This window comes from Lynx rufus, unplaced genomic scaffold, assembly GCF_022079265.1.
Source record: "Lynx rufus isolate CCGP_SWC_20201006 ecotype Redwood Valley unplaced genomic scaffold, mLynRuf1.p SCAF_4, whole genome shotgun sequence".
Taxonomy (NCBI): domain Eukaryota; kingdom Metazoa; phylum Chordata; class Mammalia; order Carnivora; family Felidae; genus Lynx; species Lynx rufus.
In genome coordinates, this window is record NW_025814856.1 from 135,245,717 (window position 1) to 135,267,571 (window position 21,855).

General features: G+C 37.5%; 1 protein-coding gene across 1 annotated transcript in view; it reads left to right on the plus strand.

Annotated features, from left to right (window-relative positions):
* The window catches only part of TES (testin LIM domain protein), a 46,235-nt gene that overhangs the window by 11,722 nt on the left and 12,658 nt on the right, over window positions 1–21,855 (plus strand). Inside the window, exon 2 of the mRNA XM_047095662.1 lies at window positions 13,053–13,138. Coding sequence (XP_046951618.1) covers window positions 13,053–13,138 — 86 coding nt within the window. The remainder of the gene's footprint in view (window positions 1–13,052; window positions 13,139–21,855) is intronic.

The following is a 21,855-nucleotide window of genomic DNA, read 5'->3' on the forward strand; positions in this document are numbered from 1 at the left end:
GAGAGGGAGACACAGAATCCGAAACAGGCTCCAGGCTCTGAGCTGTCAGCACAGAGCCCGACGCGGGGCTCGAACCCATGGACCGTGAGATCATGACCTGAGCCGAAGTCGGACGCCTAACCAACTGAGCCACCCAGGCGCCCCTAAAAGTAAAATTTTTAAAAAAATGTATTCATGTTTATTTGTTTTTGAGAGAGAGAATGACAGAATATGAGTGGGGGAGGGGCAGAGAGGGAGATACAGAATCTGAAGCAGGCTCCAGGCTCAGAGCTGTCAGCATAGAGCCTGATACGGCTCGAACCCACAAATGGTGAGATCATGACCTGAGCTGAAGTTGGGCACTTAACTGACTGAGCCACCTAGGCACCCCAAAAGTAAAGATTTTTTAAGTCATCGTTCCTAGTACTTGTTTGAGCAGGCACCATGCGCTAGTCACTATAGGAAAGATTCAAAGCTATATCAATGAGGCTCTCAGGAGGGGGCATTTGATTTAACATGACTAGGTATGTTTTCCTAAACAGAATCTTCCTCAGAGATTTTGTGATAAATTGCAAAAATAGCCACAATATTTTGCAACACTTCCCATTAAAAAATGGAATCTATTTTCCTACCTTTGACTCTGGGCCGCCAAAAAAGTATGGTAGCAGTGATGTTGTGTGTGCTCCAAGCTTGGATGTCAACAGGCCTTGTCTCCTTCTACTTTCATGGAACCTTGCTGCTACTATGGAGCTAGCCTACCCCAGCCTGCTGGGGGATCAAAGACCACATGTAACAGATGAAATATCTCAGCTGAGGCTCCTCTAGGCCAGCTGTCCCTAGTTGACCTGAAAAGTGACGGCAGATGCGGTGAACCTAGCTGAGACTAGAAAAACCATCCAGCTAAACCCAGTCCAAAGTGCCAAACTGGAAAAGCCATGAGCAGAATATTATGATCATAAACTTCAGAACGAATGGTTATTTTAAGCCAGTATATTTAAGTACTGCTAGGCAGTCAATCATAATTTACACACCCTGTATTGTTAGAATGTAAGTCTTCTCAGCCTCCCACACTGAAAGCTACAGGAAGGGTCTTAGAAAAGGCTTTTCTCACTCTGAGTTATCTTCATAGCCCTCTGTATGTGTGGAAAAAAAAAAAAGAATCAGGACACTGTAGCTTCCCTGACATCACTGGTCACTTCAGAATAGGCTGTTTCTAATATATCAGATCTACGTTTTATTTCTTTACTAATTGTTCTGTTTATCAAGATAAAGGAAACTTAAATTCATCTGCAACTGACATTTGATCCTAATTGTAAACAGGTGGTATATGCATGTTTTGAAAGTGGTCTTTTTCCCCTGAACCCTAGACAAATTTAAAATGATGTCTGTGTACCTTTTATAGCACAGAAATCTTTGGACTGTGGTCTAACTATAAAATAAAAAGCATGTGAATCCATACCATTTCTCTAATGGATCAAACATCAAAAGCAAGTCAGAGGCACCTGGGTGGGTCAGTCAGTTAAGCAACTGATTCTTAATTTCTGCTCAGGTCATAATCTCATGGTTTGTGGGATCGAGCCCCTCTGTGCTGACAGTGAGGAGCCTGCTTGGGATTCTCTCTCCCCCTGTCTCCACTCCTCCCCTGCACGTGCTCGCTCACTCTCACTCTCTCTTTCAAAATACATAAACATTTTTTAAAAAGAAAAGAAAAAAATGGGTCAAAAATTAGTTAAGGCTCTTATGTTTACACAGAACACCACATGAACATAATTCTCTTGTTTTTCCAGAGTAAGGGATGGTGTGAAAAAACTATAGACAATAAGTAAATATGCATGCAGCATCTGGAATTAGGGTTTCCTACATCTCTCCCTGCCTTTCCCAGGTTCCGAGACCCCCAATCTGTGCTGTTAGACTTTGTTTTTGTTCTAAAGGCCCCTGACGCCAATCCTGGGCAAAAGTAGAAAATCCAAATCCTGTCATTTTGTACTTTTCATCCTCCCCCACTCCTCGTTGCCATTCCTATGCCTTCTCTCCATTGTCCTTTACTTTCTATGTTCCCTTGGATCCTCTGGCTTTCCTGGGCAGCCTCCTGGAATGGCACTCTCAGCCAGTGCCACAAGCCTCCCCTTCTCTGCTCTGTGAGGACACACCTGCACTGCTCTCTCCCTGCCTGTGCTCTGATTAGATAAGCAGCTAGTGGCAATAAATAACACAAGTGCATAGTCATCTTCCCCACGCCCTCACTCATCTGTTATAACAGGTTACTCCTAAAGAAATGATACTCTAGCCTTTAGGCCTGGCAAAAATGATGCCAATATTCAAGTTTTAGGATATACGGAGTCTTAATAAAGGCCTCTGAATATACAGCTATGTGTGGGATACACTCTTTACAGTCAGCTGTTGAGGTAGTGACACAAGACCAAATTAGGATTGTTTGTTTGATCTAAATTCTTTCAAGGGACTACTACAGACACCTTTTGGACTCAGATTTTTAAAATCCCTTTTATAGCTAATAATTGGGAAGCTTTGAGGGCTGTGTATAAAAGCACATGCCATTGCAGAGTCCTTCCAGGGAGCCGGAGCTCAGCCAATCCTATTAAAAAACTATTTCAGCCGCAATCATAACCTATTAATTATGACATTTTTATAGCCTGCATTGTCTTTCTCAAAGTAACGGATTGAGAGAAGGCCTTTTTTGAGTAGAGTCTACAAAGGAGGTATTCTATTGGTGAATATTTCAAGCAACTTCCTTTAAGCAATAGAACAGAAATAACTTGATAGTAGTCAGCTCGAAACATGTTTATAAGGAACCAGCATAAACTGAACAGACAATACATTTTTAAATCATTTGCTTACCTAAAATGAGTGTAGATTTTTTTTAAAAACCTAAATTATTTTTTCCATAGTAAAACTGTGAGGATACATTGGGTTTCAATAGGTAAGCAGTACTAGAAAAATAGTTAGGAATTGCTGACTATAAATATTACCTAATTGGAATTAAGTAATTTGCATCCTGACATCACAAAGAAGGGCTATATATTTTTTTCTTTTACTTAATTCCATCACCAGATAGATTTATGTAATAGAACAAAGTTTATATAAATCTTTTTCCATTTTTAATGTGGAGGAGGACTATGTTATAAAAATAGTGAATTTTTTGTCTTAAACATATTTTTGAAAATTTCTTGCTAATCAAACCTGATATTCTGTATTCTGTTTTATGATTGTGTTCTAAAACACAAGAAATATGTGTGTATATATGTACTACACAAGTGTGTATATGTGCTGAGATTGATGGAAAATAAGACTGAGAGACTAAAAATCATATTCTACCCTGTCTTCCGGAAGACTGTTCCCTGGGCCTGACTGAGTAAATAGCTAACAGACTGAGAGGAATAAGAATATTTATATGTAAGGAGCAAAGCTCTGTTACTATGCCCATTTGATTGAAGAGACATTTAAATATTTGAAATGGAAAAAAATAAAGACAAGAGTGGTAGATAAGCACACCCTATACCCCTTCACTTTGTAATATGTCTGTCTCATCACAGATCACTTAGTCTTTGGATTTAAAATCAAAACAGAAAAGAGGTTGTGGAAGGAAGCTTCTAAGATGGCCACCATTGATTCCCAACTCCTAGAATTCATACTTTTGTCTATTCCCCTCCCCTTGAGTGGGCCGGACCTGGTCAGTTGCTGCCAAAGAGTGTGACATGGCAGAAGTGATGGTATGTCCCTTCCGAGATTAAAGGCCACAGCTTCCATCTTGGGTGCTCTCACTCTCTCTGGGATCATTTGCCCTGGGAAAAACCAGCTGCCATGTCATGAGGCACCCCTGTGAGACAGCTTAAAAGTGTGTCTTGGCCCCAGTCAAGCTTTGTGATGCCTGCATCCCTGGCTGACCCTTGACTGCAATGTAGGAAGAGGCCCTGAGCCAGTCCACCTCATTAAGCCACTCCCAGCTGGCTGACTGTGAGATCATAAATGTTTATTTTCAGCCCCTAACTTTTGGGGGTAATTTGTAACCAATACAGAGATTTTCCATTATAAATGTAGAAATTTCGTGATTTGAAAAACATGACAAGTATTACTTCAGTTTTTGCCTCATTATATCACCCCTGGGCATTATATGGAATCTTTTATATGATGTATAAATACATAACATAGCAAATAGTTTTTAGTATTAATGATAAGTCTACATATTTTGAATAAAGATCTTTCAAGTTTGAGATTTAACTTTTTCATTTGTATTTCACTGTTTCTTTTTGTTTTTATTTTTCACTTTTATTTTTTCCAGGGGATGATATAAAAATACTTTGGATTCATTGTTTTTCTCTCTTGTTATACCATTGGAAGAATCCTATTTTGCATCAGGATCCTGGAGATTTTCCTTGACCCACACCCTATTCTTTTGAGGGTCCTCTTGCATGTGTGAATAATCACCTCAGGGCCTTTAGCGTTAGTGCAGCTGGTGTCCAGACATTCAGGTTCCTTGTCATCAGTCTCACATTTGTCTAAGAAGGAGGAGCTCCGTCTAGTGACGAATAGGCAGTCTTTGAGATCAAAACCTATTGTTCCAGAGGAGTTACAGATGAGGAATATTACTCATTTAAATTATTATTTGTCTTCAAACTCTCATTTTGGAGAAGAAAAAATGATGACTTTGTAGTTAAGAGCTCAGGATTTGGAGTTATAATTGCTAAGATTCAAATCTCACTTCTGCCACTTGCTAGCGGGGCAGTCTTAGACAAATTACTCAATCTGTCCAAGTCCCAGTTTCCTCGTGTGTGAAATTGGGAAGATTAACCTTTCCCATAGGTTGTCTTGTGAATTAAATGAAATGGTGTCTGTATTGTGCCTGGCAGTAGTAACATCTTAACAATTGGTGGTGGTGGAGGTATAAATACCACTGTCATTAAGTATAAAAAAATATATAATTAGAAATGTTTCAAGATATCATACCAGAACTAAAATTCATTATTGATTTGTAGAAGAAAGCAGCAGGATCTACTTCTGATCTTGTCAAAAATTTACCATAATTACTGAAGTTGTATAGATGTCTTAGGTAATCTGCTGCATCTCAGACTGAAAATAGACAAATTGCCTTGGTGACAGTCCCTGTGTCACTTACTTGATACTGGTACTGCCTTAAGAAATGTAGGGACAGATTGAGTGGGAGTTATCTATTTAATTTATTAAAGTTCCAGGAAGACTGACACAGTACCTCCAGAATAGAATTTATTATAAACTATTTAGGCTGAAAGATCACTTGTTTCCTTTTTTCCTAATACAATAATCTGTGTGATGGTTTACTACTGTGTGCGAACAAAAAGATGTCACTCCATTTGGCTCACAGTGGATTTTATGATATAGATTCATGTAGGGCTCTGGCTTTGAAAGTTATGGCACTGAAAAACTGAAGGAATGTGGAAATGAATTGTGGAATCTACAGTGAAGAGTTTTATTCCCATTTGTAAGTGCTATTGACAGCTGAAGACTGTTAATTGATTATTCTATTCTTGAGCTATAATCCTTGGTGTCAAGTTAAAAATTATATTGATTTCTATTTTCAAAAAACTAATTTACTCTTTATCTAATCCAAGATCTTTCCATGTTCATGACCTACATTTAGGCATTAGTGGTTACGAATGGGCCTTCTGCAATACAGCTGACCTGAGGCAGTTAACAATTCTCTGCTCCAGGTTTTCATCTGTATGAAAATGCACATAATAATTAATAGTACTTCAGACTTTCATAGGTTTGCTGTGAGGATAAAATGAGATGATCTGTGTAAAAGTCGTAGAACCATGCCTGGCAAAAACCACCCCTACCACAGCTTTCTTCTTTTTCTTCTTTTTAAAAAATTTTTTATTAGTTTAATTTTTATTTTTTTGAAAAGCAATGGGAGTTCCTGAAGTAAAAGTATCATGTTAAAAGGTCATTAGATAATTAAGACCAGTATTAAATAAATAAATAAATAAATAAATAAATAAATAAATAAAACTTGCTGGCATTTCTGTCAAGCTCAGCCTCTATGACAAGCATCAGGAGTTCAAATATGAGCAAGAAACTTGTAGTCTAATGGGGTAAACTGATGTGTAAATATCATAGTGTACTGGAAAGGGACTAAATAATAGAGTGATAGGAATTTAGAACTTGGCTGAGAATAGTCCAAGAAGGGCATCACGCAGTAACTGATGTTTGGATTAGGTCTATAGAAAGTAGGATTTTGCCAGATGGAGGGGAAAGGGAATGAGATCCAGCAAAGGGAAAAGCTTTTCTGGAAGCAGAGGTTTGCAAGGGAGGTGTGGGTTGAAAACCAACTTCTCTGCAATGCTAAGGCATGTCGAATTCATTGAACTCATTGAATTCATTGAACTCATCTAACAAGTGGAATGTGGTGATCATCTTTAGGTTTTATTAAAATAATTTTGAGAGTGGCAATAGGATGCTTTCAAATGGAGTGGTCAGCTAGGAAAGTGTGGTCCCAGGCTGACCTGATAGAAGTTTGAACATTGAGCAGTGGAGTGGAGGTGAGGAAACAAACCATGTAGTTCTTAGAGGACAGACCAGCAAGACTTGGAGCATAGTAAGCATGGCTACACAGAGATAAGGAGGACTCTGGGCCCCAGTTTGTGTGACTAGGTGAGTGGTGATGTCTCTTTCTTCATTCTTCCTCTTATATATTTCAAACTTTAGTGAGAGATGCACAGTTTTTGTTCTTATAAGCAAAGAAAAAGAGCAATTTTATTAGAAATGATTAATAGTAGTTCTTAATCATGATAAATTATCTCTTTGTATTCTCATCTAAGAAATTTGCCAAACTATAAAAGCTGAAGGATACCTCTATTTTTATATTTAAGTCTGGTTTTCTGTGTAACCTAGCCTTTTTCTGGGGGTGGAGGTGGGTATTGCCATTGTTGACAGAGCTTGGAAAGCAGCCAAAGAACAAAAAATGGAAAACATTTTAAGTTTTTGTGTCACAAATTAATCAAAATGAATTGATTCAGGTGGGGAGAACTTCACAGATCACAGATCAGTTTTCTAAAAGAGCTATGTGCTGAGAGAGATCATTTTTTGGAAATGTAGTTCCTTTGTTCAGAATATTCATTTATATAAACAAGATCTAAAATGCTCTTTAAGAATATAATATGAATATATGTATATATACATATGTGATAGGTAGGTAAATAGGCATGTACATGTACAGAGAGAGAGAATTTATGTATATTTCATATAATCTACCTTGGTCTGCTTCATTCCAAAATGATTAAAGAAGTCTTGGTAACACTTGCTTGTTTAGTAACCACATATGATTCTTTGCTCCGGAGGGAAATTTGGTTATGAAAACAGCATGAATCAGATGATCTCACCCTAAATGCTGCATAATATCTTCCAGATTCAAATTATCTCCAAATCAACTCAGACCATGTTTGAAATACCAGATGTTCCGTAACCTTCTTTCCTTTTTCTTTAAAGTATCTGACATGCAATAGCCTTTCCTGGGTCAGAAGGGTCACTTGAAAGGTTGCCAACCTATCTGGTTACCTGAAATTATGAATACAGAGAAATTGATCCCATTTCTTATCCTAGAATACTAAGCAGGGGACAAGGGTTGTTTGGAGGCACAGATCATGGTAATGTAAGTTCTGGAGCCTATAGTTAAGGACATTTTAAAAATCTTACTTGTCTAGGACTAGCATTTCAGGATAAATACTATAGTCATTTTTATTTTTTCAGTTGACTTTGATAGGTATTGCTAAAGCCTGACCATAGCTTTTCCAAATATAGTCAATCCAAAGGATCTGTTTTTTTGGACACTGAAGAAGAAAAATTAATCTGTCATATCCTTGTATTGACGCTGGCCAGAATGTGTTACTAAAATTATATGAAGTAAGTAGAGAGCTTTGGGACCTGTGTGCTTATGAAAAACATGTGTTTTTAGGCACCAAGTGTTGATTCTGCAGGGAATACCATATCACATTTGCTACTAAAATGATTACATGTAACAGAACTGTATCTCAGCTCTCAGAACTTAATTTTTTTTGTTTCCTATATAAACAACTCCTCCACACTGAATTCCAAAGGATTCTGACCAATAAGAGGCAATAATCTATTAGCTTTCTCAAATGACTACTGTCTATTTAGTGTTTAGATGTTGAGCAGATGACTATGCCGAATAACAAACTCAGGTAAAGTTAATCTGAAACATGATTTACAGTCATAATTTTAGAATTAAAAAGTTTGTTAGAGTTAATCTAACTCAATCCCTTCATTTCATTATCCACATGAGGAAATCCAGAGAAGAAAATGACTTCTGAAATCCCTAGGCCTAGCAGTAACACCTGGGGACCAGACCACAGTTTTCCAACTCCCTTGAGTGCTCTTTCTACATTTTCACAGTTCTCTGTTTAGCCAAGTCATTCTTGATCATTTCCTTAATACCTGGGATGACTAATTCTCACAACATATTACCTATGAGCACACATATCTTGGTGTTTATATTAGTCCAGGGATCTGGACTTCACTTTCTAAACAGCCAGGTTGCCAGCACTTTCTGGGCCCTCACTCCCCTGCACACACTCTGGGTGTCATCATGTAACACCTTGTCTGTTCTTACCCCTCACCAAGAATTCTCAAGCGCGGACACCTGGGCAGAGAACAACCTATAAGATCTGGATGTCTGAGAGTAACCACCAAGGCTCTTGAGGAAAGAAGGATGCTAACCAGAGGGTTCAGCCTGTGCTAAGAATAAAGGGGAGGGAAGAAGTCTAGGCAGAAGAGTCCTGGGTCCTGCACTTCAGGGAATCCTCAATACAGAAGTGAAGGAGGGAGAGAAATTGGCTGAGCCCTTAGGGTAAATAGAGTTCCATACTCTTGCACTGGAAGAGCCAGGGAATCTCAGCTTCTGTGACCTCTGACCAAAAAGGTCTGGAATAGGGGAGAAACTGCTCGAGGCAGCTCTGGCTCTGAAACTCATTTTACTATAGAGTGGAATTTGTACACTTGCCTTCACGTGATATGTTTGACTTGGGAAGGGAAGGATAGCAGATGCCTAGATGCCTAAGTTGTGGCAGAAACAGAAACAGAAGAAATTTGCCTCATACCAGTAGAAATATGTCTGCTCTGGTACAATTTTATCATATAAATTGGATTTAACAGGATTAGAGAACACATTGCATTCTAGATGTGGAACTAGGCACACACTAGAGTGTGAACCACATTTCTTTGTTATTAGTGGCACTATGCTTTTTTATCCTAACAGAGGTTTATAAAGAGGGTAAGAATATGGAAGAAGTTCTCACCCAGTAAGTGACATGGGTTAGAGATCTTCATTGCTGGGAATCAAGCAGGTTTTTTTATACCTATATATTTATAGCTATAAAAATAATTTCTTTTAGTGAAATTCCTCTAGGAAAACAAGTTCATTCCCAGTGTGAAACTTACTAATCATGATAGCTGCGAGCAATGGTTTTAAAAACTAGGTGTCTTTTTTATTGTGGGTTTATTTTTAATTAGAACTGCTTTCATTGAATTGTGGCAGGAGAGTGTATCATACTGCCATGATCTCATTCCGCTCTCCTTCATGTTCCTGTTCCCTCTCTATGATACTTTCAGAGTCCCCTCACAACTTGTGTCTGAGTATTTGGGGAAGATGAAAGTGTGTGTGTGTGGAGAGGTGGGAAGGAAACTTTCTTCAGGTGGTCATAAACCGTGGTAGGAGGAACCTGTATGGAGACTTAGCTGGCCTTCCAGGCAAGCCAGAGTGGGTGGAAGAACACGGGAGCAGTGCTTTCTGAGTTCTCCCGGCAGGCTGCAGAGCCATTTTCTCAGATTACGTCTTCTTTCAGAGTCAGGTGTTCTAATCTCCCTGAGGGGTCCCCTCTGTGGCTTGGCCAGCAGAGCTTGAGGGGTGGGTGCTCTTGCTCCCCAACCCCCCACCCAGTGCCTTTCTCTAGTGCTTCTTCCTTACCAGTCTCATCCTTGGAAGATTATTTTTTCCTTGGGAAAAGGAAAAGATAAGGTGAAAACAAAACCCCACTCTGCCTGTGGCAAGTCTGGTCCTATCACCTTTTGAGTGCTCTGAGGTGTCCCTGCTCTAACAATTCCCGCTTCTGCCACAGACCTTCGCATAACTGTCCCCTCACCTTGAATGTGCTTCCTCTCCCTCCCCCTCCCCACTGAGTTAGGAGCCGCTCATCCTTTCAGCACAGTTCAAGCAATATTTGTTCAAAACAGCCTTCCTAACCTTCCTGACAGATTCATATCTTCCCGATCTAGAGCGCTCAGGCACCTGCATTTGTAGCCCTTTCCCTTTAAACAGAGATGGGCCAGGAAATCTTTGGAAGCCGCAGGGAAGTTCCACCAAGGCACTGAGTGGAGGGCCTGCCACACACGGGGTGTGAGATCAGCGTGCTGTTGACTAGCTGCACAGCCAGGGCAGAACTGCTCTCTTGATTTTCCTTTCCCGGCCTCTTACACCAGGGGGGATGCCCAGGCCTGTCCAGCAATAAGAGCATGTGGGCCACTTTAAAAGACATGTTCATGAAACATCACCAGTTCTAATAATCCTAATAGATAAACTGATAACTATTTTAAGAGGAATAAAAAGCAGGTAGGAAGGAAACAACTTGGCCCTTTCCAATGCTGACTTTATGTTGGCAATGAACTACGCTGGGCCTTACTGTCATATCTCTGCTGACCAAGTAGGGTTCTGGTTATATTAGCTAAGCTTCCAAAATTCATTCAGAATTCGAGAACGAGATGGTATTTTTCCACTGTGCTTGCTGTATTTTATTAAGGCCAGTGTTGCTCAGACCAGGTGATTCAGATTTGAAGGCAGGTAAGAATTTGTTTATTATTAATTTAATTCCATATGTGTGTGCATATATCTGTCATGAGATAAATGTATTTCTTACTGTGAATGATGCACAGGAGAGTTTAGAAGCAGCTGATTTGAGCTAAGCTATGTGATTAAGTCTTAATAACGTCATCTTAATTTTCATGTGGGAGCAGAGTTTGGCAGGAGATGAATGGAACACCGTATGAAGGAAATCCATACACCAGGTGGATTCAGGATTCTTATTAACTCTCCTGTAATGGAAAACTTGAAAGAGCTTGAAAAAGAATACACTTTTTTTAGATTTGCTGTTCATTTTAGTCTGGATATCGTAATGGAGAAAATTCTTTAATTACATTCCTTGCAAAAGACCAGAAAATTCAAATAATCTGTTCCTCTCTCTCTTTTGCTTAACCCATTTTACTTCCGTAGTATGAGCTGTGATCACTAGCGACAAGGAAACAATTTAATTCCTTAAAATAATAATAATAATAAAGTGTCATCTAGTATTAAAGTATATAATTTCAACATCTTTTGAAAGTTGGTAATGGGGGCATGGCAAAGGTGATGAAATTTAGTTAATACTGGACAGTTTGAGATGGTCTGACTTAAAAATAATGTGGGTTCCCCTGAGCAGCTGGGTAGATCTTCGTTACGGTAAGAGGATGTGGTCATTTTCTTCAGAGAAAAAAAGGAAGGGCTTCATCTAAACTTCAGGGCATGGTCAGACTGAGCTTTCAAGGAACAAATTACAGTGTGGTTTAGATTACGTAGCAAAAACACAACTTGGCAAAGTTACAAAAGGGTGCCATGGTAGAAAATCTATTGTTTGTCCAGCTTGAACTCTTACCCCAGGCACTAGCTGCTAAGGAATTTGTCGGGAGTCACTGATGTGATATTTAAAACAGAGTAGCCTGGTCACTGGTGATTTGCTGATGGGATGATATAAAGTGGGCTGATCTTTAATATGAATAGTTGGGTAAAAGAGCTTACATTGCCTTCTTGGGTCCTTCCCTCATCTGCACTCTTTCCTCTTTTGTTTATTAAGTCATGTCTCAGTAAGTTCCCAAGGATTGTTGTTTATTGTGATTAAAAAATAGATTGTTATAATTAGGGCAGTAGTACACCCCCTCTATTCCCACCCCAGGCGTAAAAGCACAGGCTTTGGTGTCAGAAAGACCTGGACTCAGATCACTTCTCTACCATTTATTTACGTGTTGGTCTTAAGCAAGTTCTGTAACCTTCCTGAATTTCAGTTGTCATCTCTAAAATAGAGAATAATATTGCTTTTGAGATTTTATAAGGTTTTGATAAGTGCTTACCTTTATTCCTTGCATTCAACATATGTTATTGCTATTATACTTATAAATAATAACATTTTGAATATAATAAATATAGAAATAATGAACAAAATTGACCATATGTTAATAAAATAAATGAATAATAAATAATAAATGAAATAAAATTATTTGAATCATAATGCCTAAAATCTTTTTTATATTCCTTGTTTGCTAAAAAAAATATGTCATTTGGGGACAGGCTTGCTTCCCAAGCTCTGGCTCTTTAACTCCCTGTTCCTATTGTATACAGGGCATTTAGTGACCAAAGAAATAAATTCATGACTTTTTGCAACTTGCAGTATTTGTAGTCCTCTAAACAGTTGTATTCTGATGCTTTTCCTTTCATGAAAAAATCAGTAAGAATACAAGGTATGTTGAGTAGGTATTTGGAGTCCCCATATCCATACCTAAGTGTCCTCATTGACCAAACAATGTGATACTCATAAAAGATTTGTTTGCAACTTCTATCAACAGGAGTGGTCATATGTGGAATTTAAGAATCAAAACAGATAAACATAGGGGAAGAGAAGCAAAATTAAGATAAATACAGAGAGGGAGACAAACCATAAGAGACTCTTAAATGCAGAGAACAAACTGAGGGTTGCTGGAGCAGTATTGGGTGGGGGGAATGGGCTAAATGGGTAATGGGCATTAAGGAGGACACTTGTTGGGATGAGCACTGGGTGTTATATGTAAGTGATGAATCAGTAAATTCTATTCCTGAAGTCATTATTACGCTATGTGTTAGCTAACTTGGATTTAAATTTTAAGAAATCTTAAAAATTTTTAATTTAAAAAAAAACAGGAGTGGTTAGTAGAATTAGAAGGACAGTTTATTGAATTTTTTAGATTTTTAAAAAATGTTATAACACACATTGTTTTCTACTTAACAGATGGGCTTAGGTCATGAGCAAGGATTTGGAGCTCCCTGTTTAAAATGCAAAGAAAAATGTGAAGGATTCGAACTACACTTCTGGAGGTAATGTTTTGAAAATGACAGCCACATTAGTAATTTCTGCTCTTTGGCACTGCTTCCTCACACAGTGGGGATCTCTTATAAATTCTCTAGCATGGTTGTTAAGTTGTAGATCTGTCATATTCTTTTCTAAAAAATAAAGGCTAAAGCTATTCTGTTTTCCTACCATTAAGTGTGACTGAGCTAATTGGACCATCGTAACTATATTTGAAATTGTGTATTTGCTGTCCTTCAGATTTCCTATGAGTCTAGAATACTGAATTTATGTCTCTTTCCTGAGTGGCAGATAAGTTTATGGTAATCTTCTAGGACTGTTTATTAATTATAATTCTTTTCTTAAAAATTGATAACTTTGCACATTTTACCTATATATTTGCAATAAACAATAAATATGATTAAGCACTCATGTGCTGGTTGTCAGGACATAGACTGGTATCTAAGGACTCTTCGAAATTTTTAGGTTTAACACTTGAATTAAAAAAAAAATTCATTGCCATCATTGGCTTGTATCAAGTTCAAATATATGGAGGACAAATGTTGGTGGATCAAAATGTGAATTTTGTGTAGATCTTATTTACATATTTTAAAATAATAGTGTATGTTATATAAACCTAAAAATTGGTATTTTAAACCTGTTCTTATGAAGAATGTAAATTTTGTTCATTAATGGCTGTCAAGACTATAATGGTAGTTGATCTAAGTCTGTTCAAATTAGAATCAGCACATCATTGTTAGAAGAAAAATGTTAAAGTCATATTTCCATGGAAAACTCCCTAGAATAAAAAATTTCATCAGCTATTGGGATTGTGTACAATGTAAGTTATAGGAGAATATAAACAATTAAAATTTGAGATATTAGGTTCTTTTAAAAGCTAGTTTATTTAGCAAGTTTTAGGAAACAACGGCAGTTGTTTTAAATAATGAAGGTAGTGGAAACCTCAGCCCATGCAGAAATGATGGTACAGTTCTTTATTTGTAAGGAGCTAAAATTTTTCAGGGAGTTTTTTAATTACAAGACTTTCATGGATCTTCCCTGTGCCACCTTTTTAAGGGACATAGAAGTTAGGCAACATGTCTGTTGTGGTTCTGAAACATTAAGTCACTAGACACAAAATAGTTTTCATGGACTAGAATATTTCAGCTCCTGATGTGCACACCATTCAGTGGTGCTCACAGTGGGCTGTGGAGAGAGTTGCAGTGCCCTCTGCTGGGCATGGTTCTAACTGTACAATCTTTAAAAATCTTAAAAAATCTTTAAAAACCTTTTTAGTTTGACCATACAGTTGCCAAAAACTGCTAATGAGATTTTTAAAGCTCATTTCTAAGTGATAGCATCTTTTCTCTAAAGCAGAAGGTTGGTTTAGAGTAATTATTGTTTGTGCTATATTTTTTTTATTACAGATCACTATAATCTGAGATTTTCAGATTTAAAAAAATGTCAGAGAAGAGCAGATTTCTGTGGCATGAAAATCACTTTTTAATTTTAATTTTTTTCATTTACTTACCTTGATAGACTCTGAGAATCTGTTAAGAGCCATAAAAGACTATGGTTTTGCCACAGCCTCCAACCTAGCTTGAGTTTATATGCTTCATCCAGGTGGTATTACTTAGTAAATCCGTCTTCTTCCTGGCATGAATCTGGACACATCTCTCCCTCAGAATTCTTGGTAATTCTCTGAATTTTTCACCATAGCTGGAAGGCTGGAGGGCAGGTGCTTTTGACCTCCAGATAGCCATTTTCAGTACAGTCTTTGAAGTAAAAGTCCGGTTGTCTTGAGTGTAATGAAGATCCCAGGTCTGGTCCAAGGCCACAGACTGCTGTGACTGCAGTGGACATGGAGTCCCAGGATCCTGTCCACTTAGCTTCCTCCTCTATCTTCATGGTAACCCTTGACTTCCAGGACTCTAAGGGCTTCATGGGGCACATTGTGAAAATCAGAGTTAAATTATTCTCCACATTTTACCAGCCTGACTTCTATTCAGCCACAAGAATGGTCTTGAAAATGGATACTGTTGTGTACTTCCCAATAGCTTAAGAACCCTCACTGCTTTCTACTCCTGCTTGCTTGTCCAGTCTCCTCTCCCACTTCTCTTCCAAGTAGCCTCTGTTTTAACTGCTGAGATATATGCTGCTCCCTGGAACTTGTGTGTTTTTTGGTATGTTTCCTTCAGCTGGAAAAAACCTACATTTCACTATGATGAAACAAAAGTCCTTCCTATTCTTCAAGTCTCTGTCGAGCATTACCTCTGAGAACTCTTCCTTGATCCCTGTATTAGCTCAGGCTTCCATAGCAAAATACCATAGACTGGGTGGGTTAAACAACAGATATTTATTGTCTTCTAGTTCTGGAGGCCAGAAGTTCAAGAAGTTCAGTATCGGCATGGTTGGGTTCTGGTAAGAAACCTCTTCCTGGTTTGCAGATGGCCAGCTTCTCTCTGTGTCCTCACATGTCCTTTTCTCTGTGCATGCATATGGAGAGAGAAAGATATCTTCTCTCTTCTTCTTGAAGGCCACCAGTCCTATCAGATTAGGACCCTACTCTTATGACCTCATTTAACTTTATCTTCTAAAAGCTCTATCTACAAATACAGTCACATGGAGGGGACACAATTCAGTCCTTACCACCCTCTTCCTACTTCCGCATACCCCCAAGTAAAGGGTCATTTTTGGCCTTGGCAAAATTGGCAAAAAATAAAATCCTATATATTTTTAGGAGCCAGCAAATAAATAAGACCTTACTATCTTCATCATTCAGATTTCCTGTTGGCATCTTCCATTGCTGGGGACAAGGTAGCCCACTGCTGCAGTCCTTAGGGGTCAGCCTCCTATAGCATGGCCCAGGGTACCATGCAGAAGGGTGCGGAATGAATGTAGAGAGTGAATGGAAGAGATTCAGTAGGCATGACTGCCTGTCAAGGTGTGTCACAACAGTTATAAAAAACTAAAAATAAATTCTTAGACTTATGGAAGTTTAGAGTAAAACTTGGAACTTAGTTAGCCAAACCTCATTTTATAGATCAACGACCTAAAACCCAAGGAAGTTAAAATGACTTATTTGAGCCTATTAATTATTAATAAGAAATATAATTTATAAAGATTTCCTATGTGTCACATGCTAATAAGCACTTGTAATGATTTTCTATGCTGCACAACAAATTACTCCAAATTAGCAGGTTAAAACAACACCTGTTAATTGACTAAACATCCATTTATGCATTAGGTCAGAAGTCAAGGCAGGCTTAACTGGATGCTCTGCTTAGGATTTCAAAAGGCTTGAAATCAAGGTTTTGGTCAGATTGAGGTCTAATCTGGAAATTGGGAGAAGAATCTGCTTCCAGACTCATTTGTAATGTTGGTAGAATTCACTTCCTTCATTTCCTGTGGTTGCAGGCATGAGGTCCCTGTTTATTTGCTGGCTGTCAGTCAGGGGCTGTTCCCAGCTTCTAGAAGCCACTCACATTCCTTGGCACATGGCCATCTCTGTCTTCAAAGTCAATAACGTGCTTGGAATCCTTTCTGTGCCTTAAATCTCTCGGACTTCCTCTTCTGCTCCCAGCCAGAGAAAACTTATGTTTTTTAAGGGCTCATGTGATGAGATTTGGCACACCTAGATAATTTCTCTTTGCCATACCATAGTAACATAATCATGAGATTAACACCAGAGAATGCAGGTCATAGGGGCTGTCTTAAACTTCTGCTTATCATAGCACTTTACATACTTGGTTGTTACTAATCTTCATACTATCCTTTGGGATAAGTGATAGTATTCCCATTTTATATATGAGAAATCAAACACTGAGGGAAGTTAAATGACTTACCAGAGGCAAGGCTTATAGGTGGCAGAGCTAGAATTTGGACTCAAAGCTTGCCAAAACCTTCCTCCTCAACCATCTCTCTAGACAGCAGAACAGAAACTAGAACCCATGTTTACACGCTCATGACCAGTGAACTTTGGACTGCACCAGGCTCTCTTCTCTATAGTGTGGTGCTTTTGTGACATATGTCTTTTTTGGACAATGATGCTTTATCTGTGAGCACTCTCTTTCTTCACTCCATCAATAATTACAAGACTAGGAGAAAATAAAAGGTTGAGGATGCCTGATACTTACCAAATAAGAGCTATACTGTCTTCTGGACACACTGTCAAGTAAAAGTAATATTTAGAGCTAACAAATATTTATGAAATGTTAAGATGCAAACCCAAGATTTCAAGTTTATAATCAATTATTTCATATGAAAGTATAGTAATATTATTTGGAATAATAGATCATTTATTACGTAAGCAATAAAATTATTCTTTTGTCTTATCTTCCATAAATCCATCTAATAAAACAGTAGCATCTTAAAAGAAAAATGTTACTTGAATATAGCATACATCTGTTCAGAGAATTTCCGATTGGCTTAGGGCTGGCTGAAAACTAAAAATTCCACACCATAAATGGATTAATCCTTGTGTTGAATTCTGTAACAAGAGGCCCATGCTTAAGTCCATATAAGTATATCCCTCTTATAAACGGGCAGCTTCCAGCCCTTTTAAAATATGGTTTGTAGTAGTGCCATGACCATACCTTTAAATCACTGTGAGTGCTGGCAGCATGTCAGAGCACTCCAGTTGCTACTACTTGCCTTGTAAAAACAAAAATATATATATATATTTTACAAATAGTGATACAAAAATAATTTCTCTTTGGGGTTGGGGATGGAGGATAGTTTCTTGTCTGCTTTCAGCTTGAAACTGTAAATCTATGTATTTTTCTGAGGTAGTACCTTTGGTACAGTTTGGCATTCCCTCTCCTGGATTTAACTCAAGAAATCTGAAGTTGTAATGTAAAAATTTGAGTTTACAGTCCTGATTTGTCATTCATATTAACCTTTGCGTGTGTATGTGTTAACATGCTCAACTTTTTTTTTACAAAGAACTTTTTCATACAAATAATCCTCCTCCCCTTCTCACTCTCTCAGACTACATTTGCATCTTTTTAAAAAGTCATAAAAAAGATCATTTTAAATAAACTTAATTCTGAATTCGCCTCCCTTCTTTCTTCCCCCACATAACTTTTATTAACATCCTATGGAGAATTTGGGGACAAGTGCTCTAGGAGAGTTTAGAAGATTTAGAGATTTGGCAACTGTGCTAAATATGGTAACTGACTTACAACTCCCCCCAAAATTGCTATCAAATAAATGTAGTAAACAGGCTATCTGTCTGCATATATCATCAAAAATTACTGGTGGAGCATCTGAGGAAAGATACTAAACAAACCATACATGTTTGTACACACCCCAGCAACGTGAGTACTGTGCTCACCCATGCCATTGTTGTCTTGTTATAAGTTGGCATAAAACCAGTTTTTTAAAGTTCTTCATTTTCTTAAGGATGGAATCTGTGTTATTTCAGGTTGAAATTATGTGATAAATATCCTACTCATTCTTATGCTTTTTCTTAGATACCAAGAAAATCCCCCAATTCCTCAACAGAATTTTCCTCTCAATTAACTTACAGGCTGTCTTCCTAATGAGATTAAAAGTTCTTAAAAGATATTTGTAAAAATAAAGTTTTCCAATTTAAATATGGGTGATTCAAATGTAAAACACTGTAGACTAAAAACCCCCAAAATTAATTATTAAAAAAAAATTTTTAACTAGTAAATAGCATAGATTTAAGTATTAAATAGCATACGTTTGTTTCTGTAATGGATAGTTCCTGGCACCTGGCCCAGATTTTATAGGTTTCTTTCTTGAATTGTGGTTTGTGGCTATCCCTTTTTGTTGTAAAAATGGAGCTCCAGGGTAAGGGGTCTGGAAGGGTTGTGGTCACTCCAGCTGTTGTCATGATGACAACTCTAACTGAAAAACCATCCCACCCCTGCTGAGTCACATTCCTGCCAAGTGCTCTTTACCACAGACCACCATGTTGCGGCAAGGATGCAGATGGGGTTTATAATGTATTTGTGATTTTAAAAGCTATCATGAATCAATCAGGTTTTCCCCACTTTGAAAGCTGAAAACTTCCTTTTCCTGCTGCTATTGGTATATTGCTTTAACCGATTTTACTTGCTTAATAAGGTATGTTGGGTTGGTGAGGGGTGGATGGGGAAAATATATGTATTCTCAGAATGTAAATCTCCCAAAAATAGCTGATATAAGTAATAAGAAAAAGTATAGAGATGGCTTTTATATCATTGGTTAATATACCTTTTTATGTATAACATTTTCATAGTAAATATAATTTATTTACTCATGTTACAGTTTGTCATAGCTTGTGAATTGAAAACCAGAAGGCTTTTTTTTTCAGGTGCTTTTTTGTCTTTCAAATTCTAAAATCTAGTTCCCCTTATTTTCTGGTGTACATGTTGTTCTGGAATAGAACTGGAATAAACATTTCCAGAGGAAATCCATACCTTTCATCACATATCCTTGTAACATGATTACTTCCTCCTATAGTCAGTCACTTTACTAATTATTAGGATGCATGCTATAGTTCACAGCCATATAAGGATCTATTTATCTATATTAGGAACTAAATTCCCACCCTGCCATTTTCCCCTCAGTAAAGTATGATTTTAAACTTGATCCAAAAGTAATGTGATGGTTTTATAAATAATTATATCATTTTTGTTAACTGATGAACAAGAATGAAGAACATACTGTAATAGAACAATATACTCCTTTCCACTGGGTGGGAGTATGAGATAACCAGATATAAGAGTCTTTTATAGCTGAACTAGAATCTGCAGACTCTTCAGATGCTTACCAAATAAAGATTTCTGACCAATTTGTGCACAAGGAAATTAGTTTGCCCCCCTAGCCTTCATATCTCTGACTCTGTCCCTCTCTGTCTCAATCTCTTTCTGGGACTGCACATGTCAGATCTGATATTTTTGGTTTGGACACCTCACCTTAAGAAAACAGGACACAAAAATCTGTAATTATTTAATAATTTGTTATCTAGTAAAGAGATCAATCTAATAAATAATTAGTTGTTTTTCCTAGTTTTTTTGGTGTAGAGAAATCCAATTTTATTTATTTTAAATCCAGAATGCTTCTTAAACTCTTACTGATGTTAATACATTTGTATGATCAATCATTGCATCTGTGATTAACAACAGTTTAACTTTTCCTTTCTGATGAATCCTTATAACTTCTATTTCTTTGATTTTTCTTACTTCTCTGATTAGTACCCACAGGACTATGTGAATGAAGTGATGGCAAGGTTGCTTCCTCGCTTCACATCCTAAAATGAATGCACTAATAATGTGTGCTGAGTTTGAGCTTTTTTTCCAGAAACCCTTTCTAAAATCCTGTCTAGTTTCCTTCTATAGCTAAAATGAATAAACAAAATATAATCAGAAGGGATGTTGAAATGTATTGAATGTTTTTTTTTTCCTGCATCTTACAAGAAACAAACATTTGCTTTATTAGTTTCTGCTATTATCTTTATTTTCCTTCCATGTACTTCAGGCTTATTTTTTCTAATTTTTTTTAACTTCCTGAGTTAATTAATTTTATTCTCTCTTCTTTCTAACTTGAGCATGTTAGCTGTCCCTTTTCTCCTTTAGTTGTGTTCTGCATTTCAAGAAGTAATAGTTTTGTTTTCTCTTTTCTCAAAAATGCTATTTCTTTTCATTTCTATTGTGATTGTTTCAATATTAAATTTTTTAGGAGTCTTTTAAAAGTATTTTCTTTTTTTTAAGTTTATTTATTTTGAGAGAGAGACAAAAAGAGAAAGAGAGAGAGAGATCAGGGGAGGGGCAGAGAGGGAGGGAGACAGAGAATCCCAAGCAGTCCCCATGCTGTCAGCACAGAGCCTAATGTGGGGCTCAAACCCATGAGCCGTAAGATCGTGTCCTGAGCTGAAGTCGGATGCTTAACTGAGCCACCCAGGCACCCCAAAATTACTTTCTAGTTACTTTTTTGCTGTTGATGTCTAGCATAATTATATTCTGTTCAGATAATGTGGTTGATGGTGATTCCTTGGGCATTTATTTTTTTTATTTTTTCATTTTTTAAATGTGTATTTATTTTTGAGAGAGAAACAGAGCGTGAGTGGGGGAGGGGCAGAGAGAGAGGGAGACGCAGAATCCGAAGCAGGCTTCAGGCTCTGAGCTGTCAGCACAGAGTCTGATATGGGGCTTGAACTCATCAACCATGACATCATGACCTGAGCTGAAGTCAGAAACTCAACTGACTGAGCCACGCAGGCGCCCCCTCCTGGGCATTTGAGACTTTGTCTGTGGCACAGTATGTGTTCAGTTTTCTGAAGTGTTTCAAATGTTCCCCAAAAGAATGTGTTCCCCAGTCACTGGATAAGATATTTTTTATGTGTCTGCTTGATCAGGCTTATTGTGTTACTCAAATCTTTATTTCTAATTTTTTAACATTACTATAATAAGTTTGTCTATTTCTTAAAGTTTTGGTGTCTTGCTTATATAATTAGAATTTAGGTTATTAGACTATATTAATTTTAGAATCGTTACATCATAGAGGTGATTTTAAACTTCTGTCACTATGTAGTCACACTCTTTACTACAGATTAAATGAAAGCATTAAAGTCCAAAGTGCATGATTTTAATACAGATGCCTAACTTACTTTTTGTTGGTATTTGCCTGATGTATCTTTTTACGTCTTTACACTTTCATCCTTTCTGTGTCCTTAAATTTTAAGTGTTTCTTCCGAGTTGTGTATAGTTTGATTTTGTTGTATTATCCAGACTGAAAT